General features: G+C 43.4%; 1 protein-coding gene across 1 annotated transcript; it reads right to left on the bottom strand.

Annotated features, from left to right (window-relative positions):
- Positions 1-1,346: 1,346 nt before the first annotated feature.
- On the bottom strand, positions 1,347-2,285 carry LOC147693432 (olfactory receptor 56A1-like). Its single transcript, XM_086935991.1, has one exon. It carries the CDS (start codon positions 2,283-2,285, stop codon positions 1,347-1,349), a length of 939 nt encoding a protein of 312 aa, XP_086792117.1.
- Positions 2,286-20,633: the final 18,348 nt, after the last annotated feature.

The raw sequence follows: 20,633 nt of genomic DNA on the forward strand, positions 1-20,633 counted from the left end.
TTACGACTCTTCGCCAGTGTGGCAGCGCCAAAGCTGCGCAAAGACCACCACCCTGATTAGGACTTGAACTCATGCAGGCGGATGGTCCTTTTGACGTTCCCATGGCAGAGCCCTAAAAAACTTCACCACAATGGGAACCGCTAACTTTTTCCAGCACCCTATGGACTGTGACGTGCTGGTACTGGTAGAGCAAGCAGACAGGGAGTAACAATCTGTGCTCCCTAGAAGGCATCCCCCTGGGTGGGGGGCATGGGGGCCCTGCCCCCCTTTGTTTTCCCACTGCCAGCCTTTTTGTGGCCAGCTCACTGTCATGAAAAGGCTGGCAGTGGAGGAACTCAAAATATGCTTGGCCAGTCCCTCTCAGTGTATTGTATTGCGCCTCTGCTGCGCTACCACAAAGGAACAGCAGTTCCTTGGTGCAGCCAGGGGTCCAACGCTGGAACGGCGCAGAAAGTTGTAACCTGGCAGTCGTACCACTGCCACTACGAGTCTGGCGGTCCATGGGTCCAAAATTGGGCCTATTGTGTTTGACCCTTCATCTAGTTATTATATGGCGCTGCAGTGGAAATGCAGTAACGTGTAGCTTTCTGTTTACACTGATTCTTTCGGTATTTGCGTTTCAACAGTTGGCTTCAGTGCTGGCAAACTTTGCTGCTAAGCATCTCCAAAGCAGCAAATGATAAGCATTATGATAATATTTTTATGTCATCATGCTTACAATATGTAGTATTATGATATCATATGATGCAGGTAATCTACACCTAGAAATACTTACCAGAGATTTTTAGAAGACATATATACAAAAGTAGAAACAAGGTGCATCAGAAGTCCACAGCCTCACAAAAATGCAAAGATCTATTGAAATGTACACCGGTTTTAAATATAAAAATCCATGTTATCAACTCTGGTGATATGGTACTGTGTGCCCTGACTGCATTTAAATACAGGAGATTAACAATCCTATTTACAGAATCACTAAATGACACTAAAGGATACCTAATGACTCAACTTTACTCTTCAAAAACAGTGAATTTGACCCAACTGTGCCAGAATAGAGGAAGTTCATGTACTGCTTTAATATTTCAGGAGTGCTATGTCTTTGGATCAACATACAACATATATTCATGGTCTTTGGTTAACTTCAGCTGAATATTTTGCATTTACTTGTCTTCAATGCGTAATTTCCAGAGTCTTGCAATGTGCTTCCTCTCTTCATCTCATGTGGACTTCTTAGGAAACATTGTTCCATTGAAACACGTCCTTACTGTTCAGCTTTATATGCAGTATCAAGTGTATGGTTCTTTCAATGGGAAGCCCTTGCCCACTATCACACCAAAGCATTCACGTTAAGATTTTTGAGATATCCCTAAGACCCTTTCTCTGATTTCTTTGGTTCTCAGCCCATAGACTAATGGATTAACGACCGGTGGAATGAGGCAATATAGGATGGCCATCAAAGCATTTACATCAGTTGGGATACTGTCTTCCTTTGCACTTGCAGTCACTAAAAGTATTAGTGAGGAATAGTAATAGGAAATGACTATGAGATGTGAACCACAAGTGCTAAAAGCCTTGGACATCTCTCCACTGGACCTTAGTTTGAGAACAGCACGGAGGATCATGGAGTAGGAAAAGAAGATGAAAGCTATGTCAAATCCGGTGGCAAACCAGGTTATTACATAAACATAAATGTTGAGTATGGGATTATGATCACATGCAAGACTTGCAACAGACAAAGGCACACAGTAGCAATGATGAAGAACATTGTCATCACAGTAGTTGAGCTGTGCAGCAAGAACAGTGTCTATCACGCATGACAAAACGCACTTTAGCAAAGAAAGAAATACTGCTTTCAGCAGGTACTGGTTGTTAATGATTATGGGGTACTGCAGTGGTTTGCAAATGGCAACATAGCGGTCATATGCCATCACCATGAAAACAAATGATTGAGTCGAAACAATTGCAGGGATGAAGAAGATTTGCATGAAGCAGTTGGCAAAACTAACAGCCTTCGTACCAAACCAAATACTGTCTAGGACAGGAGGAAGTACGTAAATGCTCAAAACAAAGTCCAGAGAGGAAAGAGCGACAAGTAAATAATACATGGGAGTATGGAGTCGCTGTTCAATCCAGATTATCGATACTAAAATCAAGTTGGTAGATAAAGCAACAAGAAGCAGGATTAGAAGAATGGCAGAGAGAAGAGCTTTCCACCAGCTCCAGTCTCCTGGGAAGCAGAGGAGAACAAATTCTGTAACCTGGTCGGTGGTGTTGGAAGAAGACATTGTCAATGGAGGAGATTGATTTTCTGTTCAAATTAAAACCTGAAATGGAAAAAAGAAAGTTTTAAAAAACTGATTGCTTCAGAAGTTGTTGTAGTGTAAGAGTAGTTTGCTTCTGACGCTATGTTTGCTTCATTCCAAGTATTGCACCACAATTTAAATTATATGAAAACTGTATTTTTAACCAATTTTAAAATTTGATTTCAAATAATCTGTACGTTTTCTGCCTTTTTAGCACATTCTAGGGCATATGTACAAGGACTTAACACCGCCATAGCGTACATTTTTTAACATTACAGTGTTTTTTTTTATCACTGTATTTAAAAGTTGCCACTAACCGCAGTAAGTGGCAGTTTTCCTGCATGAACATGAATTTTTAGGATCACCACTTCTGTTAGGTAAGCGTTACTGCGCAAAAACTGCCGCTAACCCCACTTTCGCAAAATTTACCAGTAACTCCTTGTATGGTGCAAAACCCCCTAAAAAGCTGCCTCTAACTCAAGTCAAGACCAGAAAGTAGCTGGCCTTAAAAATGGTGCAAACACTTGGGGCCTCATTTCAGAAAGTTTTGGTGCTGCACAGCACTGCAAGGAATGTTGCTGCGCTGCCCTGTGACAAAACTACTAGGCAGAAATGCACACCATCAATAAAATAGGGTGCATTCCTGGGTCTCATTCATTAAAATGTTTGCATTGCTGCGACAAAACAGCATTGCAACACTTTTCACAACTCCCTTCTTCCGACACCATAGATCTGCTGTATTCACTGTACTGCGCTCCATGTCTCAATTAATGGCAGATAAGTCTGTAAACCAGAAGTATCTGTCAGTGCTAAGGTCACACATAGTTGCAGTTGTTTCACAAGCATGACACAACTCCAGCAATGCATGAGGCCAGCATATCCCTGTGGCCCTGCTTCAGCCATACGCCTGCCATGGGGCAGGCATAAATTACTGATGCAGTGGTGTCCTACAATTGTTGCAGTGAAATCTAATAGATATCACTGCACTACTCCTATGAGTATTATAGGGTACAGGGCTTCACAAGGTCATGCATATGCCTAGATGCATAACTTTGCAGATACGGAGCAACATGGTGCAAGAATCATGCTGCAAGTGCCTCAAGAAAATTACGCACCAGTGGGGTGAAACGGTCAGAGTGGGCTCATGAGTTAGGCCCCCTGTCTTTAGCCCTATGTTGGCGCACAATAGGTCCTATGTGCCAACGCAGACACCCTTGCGCCATGAGGCAAGGGTGACTGTTTTGCAGAGTTGTTGTGGCTCTATCTATTATTGAGACGTCTGCAGGTGGGGCTGGACTAGTAGAGGGTGGCAGTGAACCAGTTGGTCTTCTTGGAATGTTGTTTGCCTGGTCTTGTTTTGAGGGGTGCGAGGGTGTTGGTGCAGTTGGAGATCCATCTGTGGAGGTTTTGCCCTGCGATGTTGACGTCTTTAAGCGTTGGCGGAGTGGTGATGCTAAGTGAGTTGACGGGAAGATCTTCGCTGGCCTTGATCCAGCTGCGAAGGGGTGGGCAAAGAAGGAGATGTTGTATAGTGGGTGTGGTGAAGATATTATGTAAACAATGATGGTCAGAACAGGAGATTCCTGTGGTGTGGCTGTAGTTGAAATTCTCGCTGCTGGAGAAGACGGGCTTGAGCATGTATCAGGATATGTGGGTTGGTGCAGTGAGTAATAAACGTGAGCGCAAAATCCGTTCCGCTCGCGGATTTCACGGATTTTCGGTAAATCCGCAATCCGCGAACTCCCGCGAATTTACCGAAAATCCGCAAATCCTCTAGCGGCGGATTCGGGGGGCAAAAGTTCAAGCCTTCAAGCTTGAAGTTGTTGTTGTAACTATTTTAGGATGGCGCCGGCAAGCTGCCAGCGCCATCCTAAAGTAGTTACTAAGTTAGCTTCAACAGGAAGCACTAATAGATAAAATAAAGCAGGTGCTCGAGCACCTGCTTTATTTTATCTATTAGTGAAGCTAATTTAGTAACTATTTTAGAATGGCGCTGGCAGGTTGCCGGCGCCATCCTAAAATAGTTACAGGAAGATGATGGATGGACAGCTCACTCAAGGGACCCCTGCGCCCTTCGGGGCGATTGCATAGTAACACACACATGGTCGCTGGAACTAGTTGAAGCTCAAATACAGTGACTCATTCATCAGCCCAAAAACAATCGTGAGCATCGTCGAGGCTGGGCAGGTGTGCCTTCTTTCCAAATCTACCGTCGAAAATCAGCTGTGATGCTGGATAGAGGCCTTTGTACCCTTGACTTTCACGAGCGCAATCCTCGTGCTGTTCCTGTGACCAGGAGCTTCTTTCTCTTCATCTGCTGCTCTGATCGGTCTCCGACCATTTAAACACACAAGACAAGAGGCACTTGAACTCGCACAGAAGACCAGCCCCCCATTAAAAAAATCTGCAAAATCCGCGAATCCGCAAATTCGGGGATTTTGCGGATACGCAAATCCGCAAATCCGCAAACTCGCGGATCGTGGATCCGCGAAATCCACCCATGCTTAGTGACTAACTGCTTGAGTCCGATGTTGGCGAGGTTCTCCAGGAGGGGTAGTGTTCTGGTCCAAGTAGGAAGTGTTTGGTAGATGGGAGAGCCTGGGGTGCGATGTGGTCTACAATGGCATCAGTGAATGCGGGTTTCATGGCCCAGGGGCCTGCAGATGAGGGTTCAGTGGAGAGTGGTGTTGGGGTTGGTCCGGATCTGGGAGCGAGGGTGTTGCATGGTAACCGTCGGGTCAATTACTTTTGCTAATATGTAAATGTTGAACTTACTGTTTTTATTGCTGCACTCCCCATCCATAAGCAAGGCTGGGGTGGGGAGTGCTAGTGTACTGTTCATGATGAAAGTGACATACTGTACGTCAGTGCTCCACTCACTGTCACAATCCAAGTCCAAGTTCAAGGCTGAAATGTTGGAATGCAATCTGCAAGTGGGCCATTCAGGAACCAAAGGGCCAGTTGGTTTTCTGGTATTGTAACAGCACTCTTGGATATGCTTTGTTTCATGAAAAGGCTGCACACCGGATTTCTTAGCAGAAGGGTCTCTTGTGACACTAGATTTTGTTGCTATGAAATTAGTATAGATAGGAAGTAGTGCTGTTAGCATTGTGAACTTCATGGTGTTTGTGTACCTTTGATGCACTTCAATGGGGCATTCCTGGAATCCTTTCTTGTAGAAGAAAGAAAGGCTACATAAAGGAGGAAAATTGTTGAGGTGTTAGAGGAAGATGATGTTTTACAAATATCTAAATCTGTCCTTCAACATATGATTATCAGACTGTGGATGCAGCTCTGAATGATCCTCATGCCAATCTCTGTAACAATAGGGCCCCCCAGAACATTGCTGGAGCTGTGTCATGCTTGCGACGCAACTCCAGCAATGCGCCGCTTTTACGGCACAGATGCGTCACGCATCTGTGCCATCTTTGCTCCATGGAGCGCTGCATTGTAAATACGGCTCATCCATGGTGGCGGAGGCATGGCGCACAATACCTGGCGCATCCCTGCTGATATGCAGGGGTACGCCAGTTATTGTAAATCTGCCCCAAGGTTTTTATGCTCAGTTCAGGACGTCTTTGGTGGATGATATTCCTTTACATGACGTTATAAAGAATATTCTTCTTAAAGGGTGGAAAGATATTGCCAAAGAAAGTGTCATCAGGTTCCTGAACAAAAGATGACTAACAGAACATTTTGATGATCAGTTTCTGCAGATCCCAAAGATGAACTTGATTTTGTACTTCATGGCTTCTTCTTACTCTTTGTCATCTGAAGAATCCCCTCTGTCAGATCCCATAGACAGAAAGAAAGAATCTGACTTAAAGGTTTCTATGGGCAACTCATTTTGTTCTGTTTGCTAGTACTTATTGTGTGAATGCATCACAGGTCTTGTTGACTGACTTTGAAAACATTTTCTTCTTTCTCCAGGAGATGGATGATCCCACATCAAACCAAGCACAGATGGGAATTCTATCTTAGTTCCTTTCTGATATAACATTTGATAATTTGTGTGTATCGGCATCAGCAACAGGTACAACATTGGTGAGAGGTAGAGCTGTATGGATGAAGCCATGGAAAGTAAATGAGATGGTACAGAGATCAGTGGATCAAAAGAGAATGTTAAAGCCCTTCAATTTCTTTCAAATAAAAAAACATTTTTTTTTAAGAATCAGCGTTTCCAAGCTTAACAGGGTGCCAGTCATCCCTTCTGTGGCTGGGGTTTAGTTCGGGGAGTCACGTTTGTCAACAGAACCCAACCACATGACAATTTATTTGAAAATCAGGTCAGAACTGACTCCATGGGGGCAAGAGAGAGACTTCAATTCTCCAAGCACCATTGGTCACTGCATGTCACTGACCAGTGAGTTCTGTTGGTAATCCACCTGGGCTATCAGACTGCTTTTTTCATGCTACTCCAAGGGATGTGTTCAGTCCTACACTGTTATCAAGGGAAAGGGTTAAAGCAGATGCTCTATTGGCAGGACTCAGAAAATTACTTTAAAGGAAGGCAGTGGTTCTGGTGCCTTCTCACCAAGAAAAGAAAGGTTTTTATTCAATTTATTTTACAGTTTGAAACATCAGGTGGATTCTTTTTAGTCCAGTTCTGAACCTAAAATCCATTATCAAATATGTTGTGGGTTAAAACCTTTTTTGCATGATCACTCTTTAGTCATCATCCTGCTGATCAAGAAAGACAGCTTTGGAGAATGCATACTTCCATACTCTATTTAACCCAATATGTCAACAATTCCTGAGGTTTGAGTTCAGGGAAATACATAATCTGTTCCAAATGTCCTACCCTTCGGTTTGTCAACAGCTCTAAGAACCTTCACCAAGGTATTGGCCCCAGTTGTGTCTTTTTTGCTTTTATCCATCAGGCTCAAGCAGTAGCATTAACAACCACCAGTAACCTCCAGCAAATGATTTTCAAGATAACCATGCAAAGTCTCATCTGAAGCTGGTTCAATGGATTCAATTTATAGGAACAATCTTCAATACCAGGAAAGGGGCTGATGTCCTTCAACAGGACATATTCAAAACATTACAGTTGACCCTGTAATCCCTGTTGTCGTAAGCCCTGCCAAGATCCAGTTCAGAGAACAGGACATTGTGTCAGAAACAACTGCAGTATTCCTGTGGGCTCGTCTACAACTCAAGCCATTAATGAATTATATTTTGAGTCATTTGTAATCCAGACTCAGTCAATTTCGAAAATGTTGTCCCTGTGTTTTCTACAATTGTCCAAGAAATGCAATTATGGCTGGAGGAGTTAAAATGCAAAGGGCAATGTGCCAAGGAGGACAGGGTTCATTCCCCCCCCAACTGGAGAGAACTGGCAGCAGTGTGGGAGGTAGTGGAATTTGTTTATGTCCAGTTGACAGGCAAGAACCTGATAGTTAGAACAAACAATCAGGTAGCACAGTGTTATCTGAATTGACATGGAGGTACAAGAATCCCCATTTAAATGACTTGGTGGCTCAGATTTGAGTAAAATCTGATTTCACTGAATGCAATATATATTCAGGGGGTGTTGAATGTTCATGCAGAAAGTCTGAGATGCAACATTCCTTCATCAGTGTGGCCCATCTTTTTAAGTCACTTCCACATATTGCCAAATATTCGGGAACCCCTGGATAGATTTGGGTGAACATTGCATTGTGCCTCCCATCACAATGCAATGTTACCAGTCTTTCGCATGGGAGTAAACTGTCAACTTGTGTGGACAGTGGATTCCCTGTCAGTTTCTTGGCCCAGGGGCTATTGTATGTCCTCTATCTGATTACCCTCCTTCCAAAGGTGCTTTAGAAGAGGAGATGATATTAGTGATGTTGATTGCTCCTTTATGGCCCTGGTGCCAATGGATTCCACTTCTGTTTAGTCTATCCAAAGACATGTTTCTCACGCTTTCAACTTCTCCCCCTCCTCTTCACTTCATTCTTTTACCATTAGCACACGTTCAGAAACTAAACCTGATGGTCTGGAACTTGAGAGATCAGTCTTACAGGATACGGGTTCCTCTTCCCAGCTGACTGAAGATTTTCAGCTGTCTCTGTGAACATCTACACATTATCCATACGAAAAGAGCTTGGGTTTCTTTGCTACATGGAGAATTGAACCAGTGTTGATGGATCCTTTTCAAGTTCTTAAGTTTTTAAGAGTGGGTTTCCTTCAGAATCTGTCTACATTAACACTGGCATCCCAGTTGCCAGCTATTGGAGATTTTCAAGGTTCTGATGGTGAATTGGACAAGATTCCTCCAATATTAGATCTTTGATTGTTGAAGAATTTTTGTTTGCATAAGCTAGTCACAAAATTCATACTTTGCACACGAGATTTGGATATTCAGACAAAATATCAAGTTGTAAATATCAAGTTGCAGAAATACAAAAAATATATATATTTTGATACAAAAAGATTGTGATGCAGAAATATCATTGTCAAGAATATTGATTTATTTGGTAAGCAATATAGTTTTCAAGAATACCGTTGTTGTTAATATCGTTTTCAATAATATAGTTGTAAAAAATATAGTTTTTTAATTATCTTTATGTGTTTTAGTTCATATATATTTTAGGTGTTATTATTGTTTGTATAATTGTTTAGAATATTTTTAAATATAGGTTGTAATTTTAAGTGACTTATTTTTCATTTAATTGCTAATAGCAATTCATAGAGTTGTGGCTCTTTGCTGGGTTTGTAAACGTATAGGGTGGAAAGTTAAGTATAATTAATTAGGAATAATTAGTAATTCATTATTCATTTTTTAATTGATTAATAATTATTTAAATTGTTTAATAATTATATTTTAAAAAATATTTATTAGTTGTGTATTGCGGGTTGATGGGTTTGTAGTGTTATAGGGTGGGAAGATAATTAAGAAATTTTGAATTAACAATGAATGATTAATTTTGTATGAATGATTTGATTGGTTATTGTTTAAATTAATTATGTATGCAATATATATTAGATGTGGACTGCTGTGTTTGTAGGAATGTCGCATGGGAAGTAAATTAAGTAATAATTATTTTTCAATGAGTTTATTTGTATTTATTCAATTGAATATTAATTATGTATATTGTGCTATAATTATATTTTTCTGTTATGTATTTGGTGTGGGTTGCTGTTTCTTAGGGGTATAAGGTTGGAAGTTAATCATACTGGATATAGGCATGAATACATTTGTTTTCCAACCAAGCCAGGTATTTTGAGTTTTTCCACACAAACCCCCAGACTCCTATGTATCTCTTCATTCTTTAGAGTGTAAATTCAAAAGTGATCCAACGTAACCTGTCAGTTTAGGCACACCCCATTCTGCAACAGAATGGGAAGAACCCAATGAAGAAGCATGCCACAAAAGGGAAACCCTGGTGGGTGAGAATTATTAAACAAAACCTGTCTGTTTTCTGTCCAACACCTGAAGTGGAAAGGTGTTCCTGTAAGATGGATGTGGTCATTTTGGCTACGAGATAATGAATAGGAGCCCATGTTCTGTTTCTTTCCCCCTTTGACCTCTACCTCCCCGTTTCTTTCATGTAGTATGTGCCTAGACATTTAACCAACCAGGTAGCACTTACTAATTATCCAGTAGAAAGTACTTTAGTTGAGTACACATTTTGTGCAAACCTGTGGCCTCTTGTTGGATAAGTAGACATGTGTGGTTACATTTTGGCTCTGATTCTCATTTCGCAAAAATAAAACCTCACTGGGAAGCACATACAAATATAAACATAGCAAGTGCCCCCTGTTGGATTTCTCCCCAACTGGACCCACACCACGGAAGCGAGGATGGCCCCACGCCTCTACCCCTATTCGGAACGCCTCACGCCCTTGATAAACAGCGTGACAGCGGACAGAACAAAGGAAGAAGGTAGGAAAAACAAAACAAAGAAAGAGAAAAGCCCAAGCTCCTTCTATGTCACGGCTAGATACACCCAGCACTGGCGTCTAGGACAAGTCTTCTAACCTGCAGCAAAAACAAGAAAAGACACAGAAAAAACATACATGAGGTTACTCACAATCCCAGTGTCCTCTCATCTGTATCCCCCTTCTCTACCCTCAATACTGCCCAACACATCCCCTGCTTCCCCTTACCTGTGTGACATAGACGGCAAGTCCAAAAGGGAGATGTGTGAAGCGAAGATCCACAGGACTATGAACACAAACTCCCAGTAGCGAGCTTTTTAAATCTACATAGGGGAAAAAGTCATAATTCTGACTTAAAAAACCCCTAGAACACGTTATGCCAGCAATTCAGCCGATATTGCAGGAAATAATTTCTATATGTGGCCACAAAACTATAGTGCGTTCTAAATAACGCTAGAAGCAAACGCTTCTTGAAAATATCCCAGCTTTAGCAAAACGACATGGAGCGGGTACTCAAGAACCCGGAAATGTATGCCGCCTCAGCTCTCACGAACACACGAAAGAGCTCCAAAATCGCCCAAATACATAAAACGAAAACGTCCCAATCAGTCCAAGCTCCGAAGCGCAGCGATAATCTCTCGTTGCATTCCAGGCGCGGAATGGGGGATGCAGGCACCAGGTATCCGGAACGCGGAAACGAAGCCTCGTTCCGCTCAGCTCAGCTCTCCACGAAGAAACGCCAGGAAGGTAAGAACGCACCGCACGGGACTGAATATTTCCTTACAACTGGAATTCTATGCACCGAAGACAACTCCAACTAGGAAAGAAACCAAGCCCCGATCAATGGCACGGGCACCTAGTTATGGAGTGAGAGGAAGAAGGGGGCGGAGGCTACCAAAAAGGTAAACACAGAGAGAGGACACCGGAGCATTCATACCAACAACAGAACTGAGCGAGAAAAGACTGCCTAATTCCTAACAGTACCTCCCCTCAAAGGCCTCCCAACAGGACGGGGTTTATTCGGGTGACGGAGATGGAATAATCTAATCAAACGGGGGGCATGTACTCCTGTAGCTGGTTCCCAGGACCTTTCCTCAGGAGGGTACCCCTTCCAATCAATCAAGTACATCAACTTCCCCTTTGTTCTCCTAGCATCGAGAATGGCATTAACCTCGTACTCCTCCTCACCATCCACTAGCACTGAAGGGGGTGGGGGCAAGGTCTGATCAGTGTGTTCGTATGGCTTCAACAATGCAGTGTGAAATACCGGATGTATACCATATTCATCAGGCAACTCCAACCTCATAGCCACAGGATTAATCACTGGCTCTATAGAAAAAGGACCCACATATCTTGGTTGCAATTTCCGGGACCCTTCCAATCTCAAGTTCTTTGTTGACAACCAAACCCTATCACCTACTACATAAGAAGGGGAAGGTACCCTGTGTTTGTCGGCATGCCTTTTCATATCTTCTTTTGCCTTCTTCAGATGTTCCTGAGCTATACCCCAAATCCTGCCCAAAGACCGACCTAAGGAATCGACCGCAGGCACTAGACCTGTAGGTTGGATAGGGATGGCCTTGGGATGGAAACCCATAGAACAGTAGAAGGGGGACATCCCTACGGCTGAATGAACGCTGTTATTATATGCGAATTCAGCAAGAGGAAGAGCAATCACCCAATTACATGTTAAAGAGGTCAACAAACAACGTAGATACTGTTCCATCGTTTGGTTGATCCTCTCCGTCTGGCCATCGGACTGGGGATGATAGGCCGAAGATAAGCAGATCTTCATTTGCAAAGCTTCACATAACTCTGTCCAGAAACGGGAAACAAACTGCGCTCCCCTATCGGACACGATGACAGACGGTAATCCGTGAAGTCTTACTATAGATGACACAAAAACTAGAGCCATTTCTCTCGCAGTAGGCAACTTAGGTAAAGGGATGAAGTGGGCCATTTTTGTGAAAGAATCCACCACCACAAAAATCACTGTACACCCTGATTCCTCAGGTAAGTCTGTAACAAAATCCATACTAATCGTATGCCAAGGTGCGGGGGGAACAGGTAGAGGTTGTAACAAGCCAGAAGGACTGGAGTGGGATGGTTTACTCACAGCACACACAGGACATGAAGCCACAAAGTGTTGAACATCCTGAGGTAGAGATTCCCACCAAAACCAACGTAAACAGAATTCTCTAGTTTTATTGATTCCGGGATGACCTACTAAAGCCGAAGAATGACACCATCGTAACACGGTATCCTTCAATGCCGGAGGAATGAACAACTGTGGGCCGTGATACAACAATCCGTCTCGAATAGAAAAGGAAGGAAGAGAAGTCCAAGGGGTCAAATCCATGCTTTTCAACTTATCTTTGACTGAATCCAAAAAGTCATCCACAGTCACACTGCCCACAACTTTCTCGGGTGCAATGAAAGACCCCATGTCTTTATCCGTTCCCCACTCATTCTGTTTCACATGTATTCTAGACAAGGCATCTTATTTCAACTGTTGAGCGGCAGGCCGATAAGTAATCATGAAATCGTATTCATTAAAGAATGAAACCCACCTCATCTGCCTAGGAGTCAACGCCCGCGCAGACCGAAAGAATTCGAGGTTCTTATGGTCTGTGTAAATGGTAATTGTATGGCGAGCTCCCCACAAATGGTGTCTCCACTCCTCAAAGGAGAGTTTAATGGCCAACAATTCCCGTTCTGCCACAGTATAGTTTCTTTCGGCTGGTAACAAGGTTTTTGAAAAAAAAGCTACAGGATGCATAAACCCCGTCTCTACATCTCGCTGTGACAGGACGCCCCCCACTGCACCCAAGGAAGCATCCGCTTCAACAAAAAAGGGCAAAGCTGGGTCAGGATGGACAAGTACAGGGGCTGAAGTGAACCTTTCGATCAATTGATCTAATGACATTTGCGCCACATATGACCACACAAAAGGAACTCCCTTTCTCAATAAAACCGTCATGGGGGCAACGATCTCAGAGAAATGGGAGATAAACCGCCGATAGAAATTAGCGAATCCTAGCAATACCTGCACCTCTTTGACACTTGTAGGCGGTGGCCAAGAAGTTATAGCCTCGATCTTGCGGGGATCCATTCTGATACCCTCAGCAGATACAATAAAACTCAAAAATTCTACTTTGTCTGTATGGAAACTGCATTTCTCAGGCCTCACATACAACTGGTGATCATTCAAGGTCTGTAAGACTTGGCGCACGTGAATCACATGTTCCTTCTCCGTCCGGGAAAAAATCAGTATATCGTCTATATAGACTATCACGCTCAAGTCCAAATATTCCCTTAGAACTGCATTGATGAAGAACTGAAAAGCAGCCGGAGCATTACATAATCCGAAGGGCATAACACAATACTCATACAGACCGAACTTAGTCCGGAAGGCAGTTTTCCATTCATCGCCTTCACGGACGCGTATGAGATGGTATGCCCCTCGGAGATCCAATTTCGTAAAAACCGTCGCATGCTTCAGTTGATCTAACAACACCGGGATCAAGGGAAGAGGATACTTGTTCTTAATAGTACCCTTGTTGAGCGCCCTATAATCTACACAAGCACGGAGGCCACCCTCACGTTTAGGGATGAAAAAGATAGCTGAGGAGGCAGGAGAGGAGGAAGGACGAATAAACCCTTTGGCTAGCATCTCATCTATGTACTCCTTCAAATGATGTTCTTCTGGTTCGGACAAGGCATAGATGCGACAACATGGCAAAGTAGCCCCGGGAACCAAATCTATTCTACAATCGAACGAACGATGTGGTGGCAAATCCCTTGCCCGTCCTTTGTCAAACACCTCGGCAAACTCTACATAAGCCTCTGGAATCTTTTGCACGTCACACCTCAATCCATCACTCACAGCACAGGTTAAAGGAGTAACCCAATCCGTAGCTACCTTATAACAACCTTTCAAACAATAGACCGAATCAAGCGTCACTGTTCTTCGGAACCAGTCTATCCTAGGATTGTGTGACTGCAACCAAGGCACCCCCAAGACAACTCCAAAAGAAGGGGCATCAATCAAATCAAATCCGAGGTATTCAGAATGGCCATTGTCACATATCATACACAAGGGTTCAGTTTGTTTAGTGATAGTGCCCGAAGACAGTTCAGTGCCATCTATGGCCCTCACAGGTTCGGGTTGGTCCTTCAGGATCCAAGGCACCTTTAATTGTTCAGCCAACCGAATATCCATGAAATTGCCTGTGGCACCAGAATCCAATAATGCAGAGACAGGAGCCCGATGACTGTTGGATATAACCAAACAGACAGTAATCATAAAATGTTTAGGGACTCTTTTTACTATCCCAGTAATCTGATAGGATGGATTTAATTTGTCTATAGCCGAGTCCTCTGGAGGTTGTACACAAGCTACCACTTTCTTAGAAGGTATTGAGGACGGTTTTACAGAACAATCTCTGGCATAATGGCCCCCTTGCCCACAATAAAGACACAGATTCTGGGAACGTCGTCTACTCTTCTCATTGGCTGACAGCGGACCTCTAACTCCCCCTATCTCCATAGGTTCAGCATTTGTTCGGCCGTCTCCTGTACTCTTAGCTTCATTTCTAACGGGAACTACTCTGGACAATTGAAAGCGGCTTTTCTCGCCTCTCCTTTCTAGTAGACGGTGGTTTAATTTTACTACAAGATCAATGAACTCCACACAGTCCTCAGGGGGATTCACCACCTGTGACACAACATCCTTCAAGTCTTCTGACAACCCTTGATAGAACAGAGAGGTTCTTTTATCAACGGGCCAATGAGTCTCAGATACCAACCGATTAAAGGTAGACACATAGGTCAATAAATCTTGTTTCCCCTGTCTCAATTTTAACAGCTCAGCATCATTGGCCTGCATAAACGCATGTTTCGCAAACAAACAGCGCATCTGCTCCTTAAAAGCTCCATAATTGTACAAGACTGGATCATCATTGTCCACCAAAGGAACAGCCCAAGAGGCAGCGGTCCCTGCCAAATAAGAAATGACAAACGCCACTTTAGAGGTGTCATTTGGGAATGAAGCAGGACGACACATAAAGTGTAAATGACACTGATTCATGAATACACTGTATTTACTGGAGTCTCCAGAAAATCTCTCCGGGACGGCCAACGGGACAGGAGTAGGAGTAGTTACATTCACAGTCAAAGGGGGATTACTAGTACTGGCACTCGTACTTCTATCGAAAAGGAAAGTCGCAGGCTGAACCACGGAGGGTTTTCCCATTCCCCACACCTGTTCTTTGCTTTTACCTACACTCATTTCCTGCCGTAACCCTTGATTCTCCTGTTGTAGTTCCTGCACTTTAAGTTGAAGAGCACTAACCGCCCCCATCAATTCCTGCATCGTAGGGACCCTCTCCTCTAAAATGTTCCCCTCTTCATCCATTCTCGCTCAGGTGGCGTAAAGTTCGTGGGCTTGGTTTTCTGTTGGATTTCTCCCCAACTGGACCCACACCACGGAAGCGAGGATGGCCCCACGCCTCTACCCCTATTCGGAACGCCTCACGCCCTTGATAAACAGCGTGACAGCGGACAGAACAAAGGAAGAAGGTAGGAAAAACAAAACAAAGAAAGAGAAAAGCCCAAGCTCCTTCTATGTCACGGCTAGATACACCCAGCACTGGCGTCTAGGACAAGTCTTCTAACCTGCAGCAAAAACAAGAAAAGACACAGAAAAAACATACATGAGGTTACTCACAATCCCAGTGTCCTCTCATCTGTATCCCCCTTCTCTACCCTCAATACTGCCCAACACATCCCCTGCTTCCCCTTACCTGTGTGACATAGACGGCAAGTCCAAAAGGGAGATGTGTGAAGCGAAGATCCACAGGACTATGAACACAAACTCCCAGTAGCGAGCTTTTTAAATCTACATAGGGGAAAAAGTCATAATTCTGACTTAAAAAACCCCTAGAACACGTTATGCCAGCAATTCAGCCGATATTGCAGGAAATAATTTCTATATGTGGCCACAAAACTATAGTGCGTTCTAAATAACGCTAGAAGCAAACGCTTCTTGAAAATATCCCAGCTTTAGCAAAACGACATGGAGCGGGTACTCAAGAACCCGGAAATGTATGCCGCCTCAGCTCTCACGAACACACGAAAGAGCTCCAAAATCGCCCAAATACATAAAACGAAAACGTCCCAATCAGTCCAAGCTCCGAAGCGCAGCGATAATCTCTCGTTGCATTCCAGGCGCGGAATGGGGGATGCAGGCACCAGGTATCCGGAACGCGGAAATGAAGCCTCGTTCCGCTCAGCTCAGCTCTCCACGAAGAAACGCCAGGAAGGTAAGAACGCACCGCACGGGACTGAATATTTCCTTACAACTGGAATTCTATGCACCGAAGACAACTCCAACTAGGAAAGAAACCAAGCCCCGATCAATGGCACGGGCACCTAGTTATGGAGTGAGAGGAAGAAGGGGGCGGAGGCTACCAAAAAGGTAAACACAGAGAGAGGACACCGGAGCATTCATACCAACAACGAAACTGAGCGAGAAAAGACTGCCTAATTCCTAACACCCCCGTTAAAGCTCCACTTCTGTAATGGACAAATATCCTTGTTTCTTAGGCTTGGCGAAGGCAAAGCAAGTGGGTTTTCTCTGCAATTCAACTTTGAAAAACCATAAATCTTGGATGGATGTGAATGTGTTGCTAATGTATCAAATATCAATCTCTTCTATAGTGATTGAGATTAGCAGGTTCTCTTTAACTACCACACTACTATTCCCAAATCCATCCACACACACATATAGCAGTACTTACACAGCCACTCACTGATTCATAGATCAACACACATATCCACCCACTCACTCACTAATACAGCCACTGACATATTCACTCATACACCAATACAGCCACTCACACTGAGTCACTGATCCATAGAGCTACAAACACACCTACTCAATCACCCACACAGTCAAGCACACATCCATTTACTCACCCATGCAGTTATACACACACTCACTCATACAGAAACTAAAGTATGCTCACTCACCTACACAGTCACTGACACAAGCAACCACTCACCCATACAGTCCCTTTCACATTCACTCACGCACCCATACAGTCATTCATATATCCCACCACTCACCCATATACCTCTGACACATGCACTCACTCACCAACACATCCATACACACTCACTCAACCATACATGCACTCACTAACTCATGCAGCCACTGACTCATGCACTCACTCATCACCCACCCACACAGATACTCAGACTCCCAAAGAGGTACTCAGACAACCAATCACATACCAATACAGAAAATCATGTACCCACTCCCACACCCATACAGCAACTTAAAATCCAACTGACAGGCAGATACATACATTCACACAACCAGTAACTCAACCATAGGTTCACTGAGACATCTAATCACTCACTTATACAGTTAGTAATGTACCCATTGAATCATCCAATCAGGCACTCATACACCCATTGATTCACTAGAACACCTTGGTATATAATGTAACACTCAAACTGAATATAAATCGTTACATTCACTGGATGATGTCATCAGTGATGTAATTTGAGATGTTATCAATGATGTCACTGACCTTGTCATGAGTATGTGAAGTCATAAGCAGTGCATTCTGGGGCCACAATGTATAGTAAGCTCACTAACAGCTGAATTTTTTCTGGTTTTGTATGAGTGACACCTGAGCCTAACTAAAACGTCTCTGTATCCTTTGGTTTTTTTTGTGAAAAAAAAATATATATAACACAATATTACATGCGGATACTCAACATCCGCATCACCTAATAAGCAGCATTCCCTTTGAGGAGATGCTGCGCATTAGGCGAATATGCAGCTCAGATCAAAAATGTCACAAGGCCCAAGAAGAAAGCAGAATAAGATTCCTGGCTAGGGGATACTCGGAGGAGGTCCTCAAGAAAGCGATATCTAGGTCTCGAGCGATTTCGAGAGATCAAGCATTAACCCCAAAATCTAAAGAGACAATACATGTTGGGGAGACGACCAGGATTGAGCCTAGAGTCATATTGACTTTTAACTCACAGCATAATGACATAAGGAAGATTTTCTATAGAAACTGGAATCTTGTGGCAGGGGATCCTGTCATTGATGGGTTAGTTCCAAGGAAACCAGATCTAACCTTTAGAAAGTCCCCGTCAATGGCGAGTAACTGTCCTGAGATAACAGTACCAAGTACATGGATGGCACTGAGTAAGGGATTTAAGAAATGTTGGAGTTGCAAAGTGTGTAGATACGGTTGCAGCAAAACCCATTTCTCAGTCCCAGTCAAGGAAACACCCAGTACTCATTAAAAAGAGACTCACATGCAAGACAGACTATGCGGTATATGTGCTGCAGTGTCCGTGTGGGTTGCGGTATGTAGGTAGTACCCGGCTGCCCGCCCACAAACAGATACTGCAGCACATTAGGGCAATTATAGGGAAAGACCAAGCTTACCCAGTTGCCCGTCATTTTGATAGCACGCATGAGAGTGATCCCAAATACTTACAGTACTTCTTAATTGATACTGTGCTCCCATTAAAACGTTGAGGGAACCGAGAAGCACAGCTACGACTACTGGAAACGAGATATATACTTGAACTAGACAGTAAGACCCCGACAGGTCTTAATGCAACTGAAGACCTGTACACCTGCCTGTAGTTCCAGGATAAGTGGCCACGAACAGGATACAAGACTGTAGGAATAGGAACAACTAGAAAGTGGAGGAATGAAATTAACAAGATAGATTTGTGGGTTCTGTAATATAAGAGGAAGGGTAAACAACATATGAAGTGCACACACAGGCGAACTCCTCACAGCCAAGTAGCTTTTAAGAAATAGTTTTCAGAATTGCACAAGTTTCACTTTAATGCGAAATTTGCAAACAATACAGCACTTTACATTTTTGCACATGTGGGATCGACATACAGTCCATAAAAGTGATATAATCAAATTGCTCATTTCAGTATAACAACCCAATTGGGTAATATCTTTTTAGCTGATATACGTGTAAAAAGTCAATGGAATGCATACAAATTGTATTTTTGCTAGATACATTTGTATATTTGCACATATTTATTACCTGTATAGAGTGGTTTTAAAATGGGAATTTTTATTGGATTTTAGACACTTAGGGCCAGATGTAGGTGGCCAAATGCCGGTCGGTAACGGCCGATTTCGGCCGTTACCAACCGGTATTTGGAGTTTTAGATGTAGGGGGCCTTAAAAATTACCGATTGGGTACATTTACCGAATCAGTAAATTTACCGATTCTGTAAATTACCGATTCAGTAAATTTACTGAATCTGTATTTTGAGATGTAGGTTGCACTGAAAACAGTGCCACAGGGCCTAAAGGATTTGTTATTTACCACCAACTACTAGTTGGTGGTAAATTACGAATACCTGTGTATATGGAAATCTGTGCATATACACCTGTGCCATGTGATGCACATACATGCCCTTAGGGGATATATGTGTATATGGCACACAAGCCTGAATCAGGGGTGCAACAGGGTGTCAAAGTGACACCCTGCCACCCTTGACTATTCGGTAATTTTACCAAATCTATATTTACCGATTCGGTAATTGCCATTGATTCCTATGGGCGGTCAGGAGAACGTGGCGAATGTATCAGCATCCTTCGTGTCACTTCCATGATTAAGGGGCACTATTGCCTTGAAACGCGTCGGAATCACAATGAATTTAAAGAAGCTCAGGAATGCGAGCAGGACATAGGCAAGAAAACCGGATGGTGAGCAGTGCGCAGTGTTCCCTCTCAGAGCGCAGGGGCTCATTTGCTAAACCACATTAATCTACACAGCTACCCTTGGCCGTGGGGAGGGGAACCACTTCTGCCTAAGACGAACAGTAGCCTGGGTGAGAAGAGCATTGAAATGGAGACTTGTTCCAGCTTTCCGAGTGCGCACTGCCGTCAAGAAAAAATGCACGCAAACCTGAACTTTACCTACTAAGGGATGAAAAAGAGAACAAACCCAACTCAAGCCAACCTGAACAGATCTAGAGTGTCGCTGGTGTTGAGAGTGCTCTAACAGGAGCTGCTTTCCACCTAAACTGAGTACTACCCATAGTTCTCTCCTTCTTTTTTGCATAATTTATGCGTTACTCCATGCCTGAAAGGGTTTTGTTTTGACTTATACTGGGTGCTTTCTTGTGTCTGGACAAACCTATACCTCTCTGAAGAGCTCTAATTAGAGCAAAACACTGTGTCAGGGGTTGCTTTTACTCATTTCAGGTTGGCTTGAGTTGGTATTTTACCAATTCTGTGCCTGGAGTGATAAAAGGCTTTTGTCATTTTACAGCTCGGCAAGGATAGCATTGTGCTAGTCCTATGCTTAAAGACTTTGCTGTAGAAATGGCAAATGACTTTGTCCTTTTCTATCTCGGCGTGGATGGCACTTTGCTAATCCTATGCTTATGGGTATTACT

Source organism: Lissotriton vulgaris, chromosome 8 (assembly GCF_964263255.1).
Source record: "Lissotriton vulgaris chromosome 8, aLisVul1.2, whole genome shotgun sequence".
Lineage (NCBI taxonomy): Eukaryota > Metazoa > Chordata > Amphibia > Caudata > Salamandridae > Lissotriton > Lissotriton vulgaris.

Bases quoted from the DNA above. Each gene is read 5' to 3' on its own strand.
- LOC147693432 (XM_086935991.1), bottom strand. From the start codon at position 2,285: ATGTCTTCTTCCAACACCACCGACCAGGTTACAGAATTTGTTCTCCTC.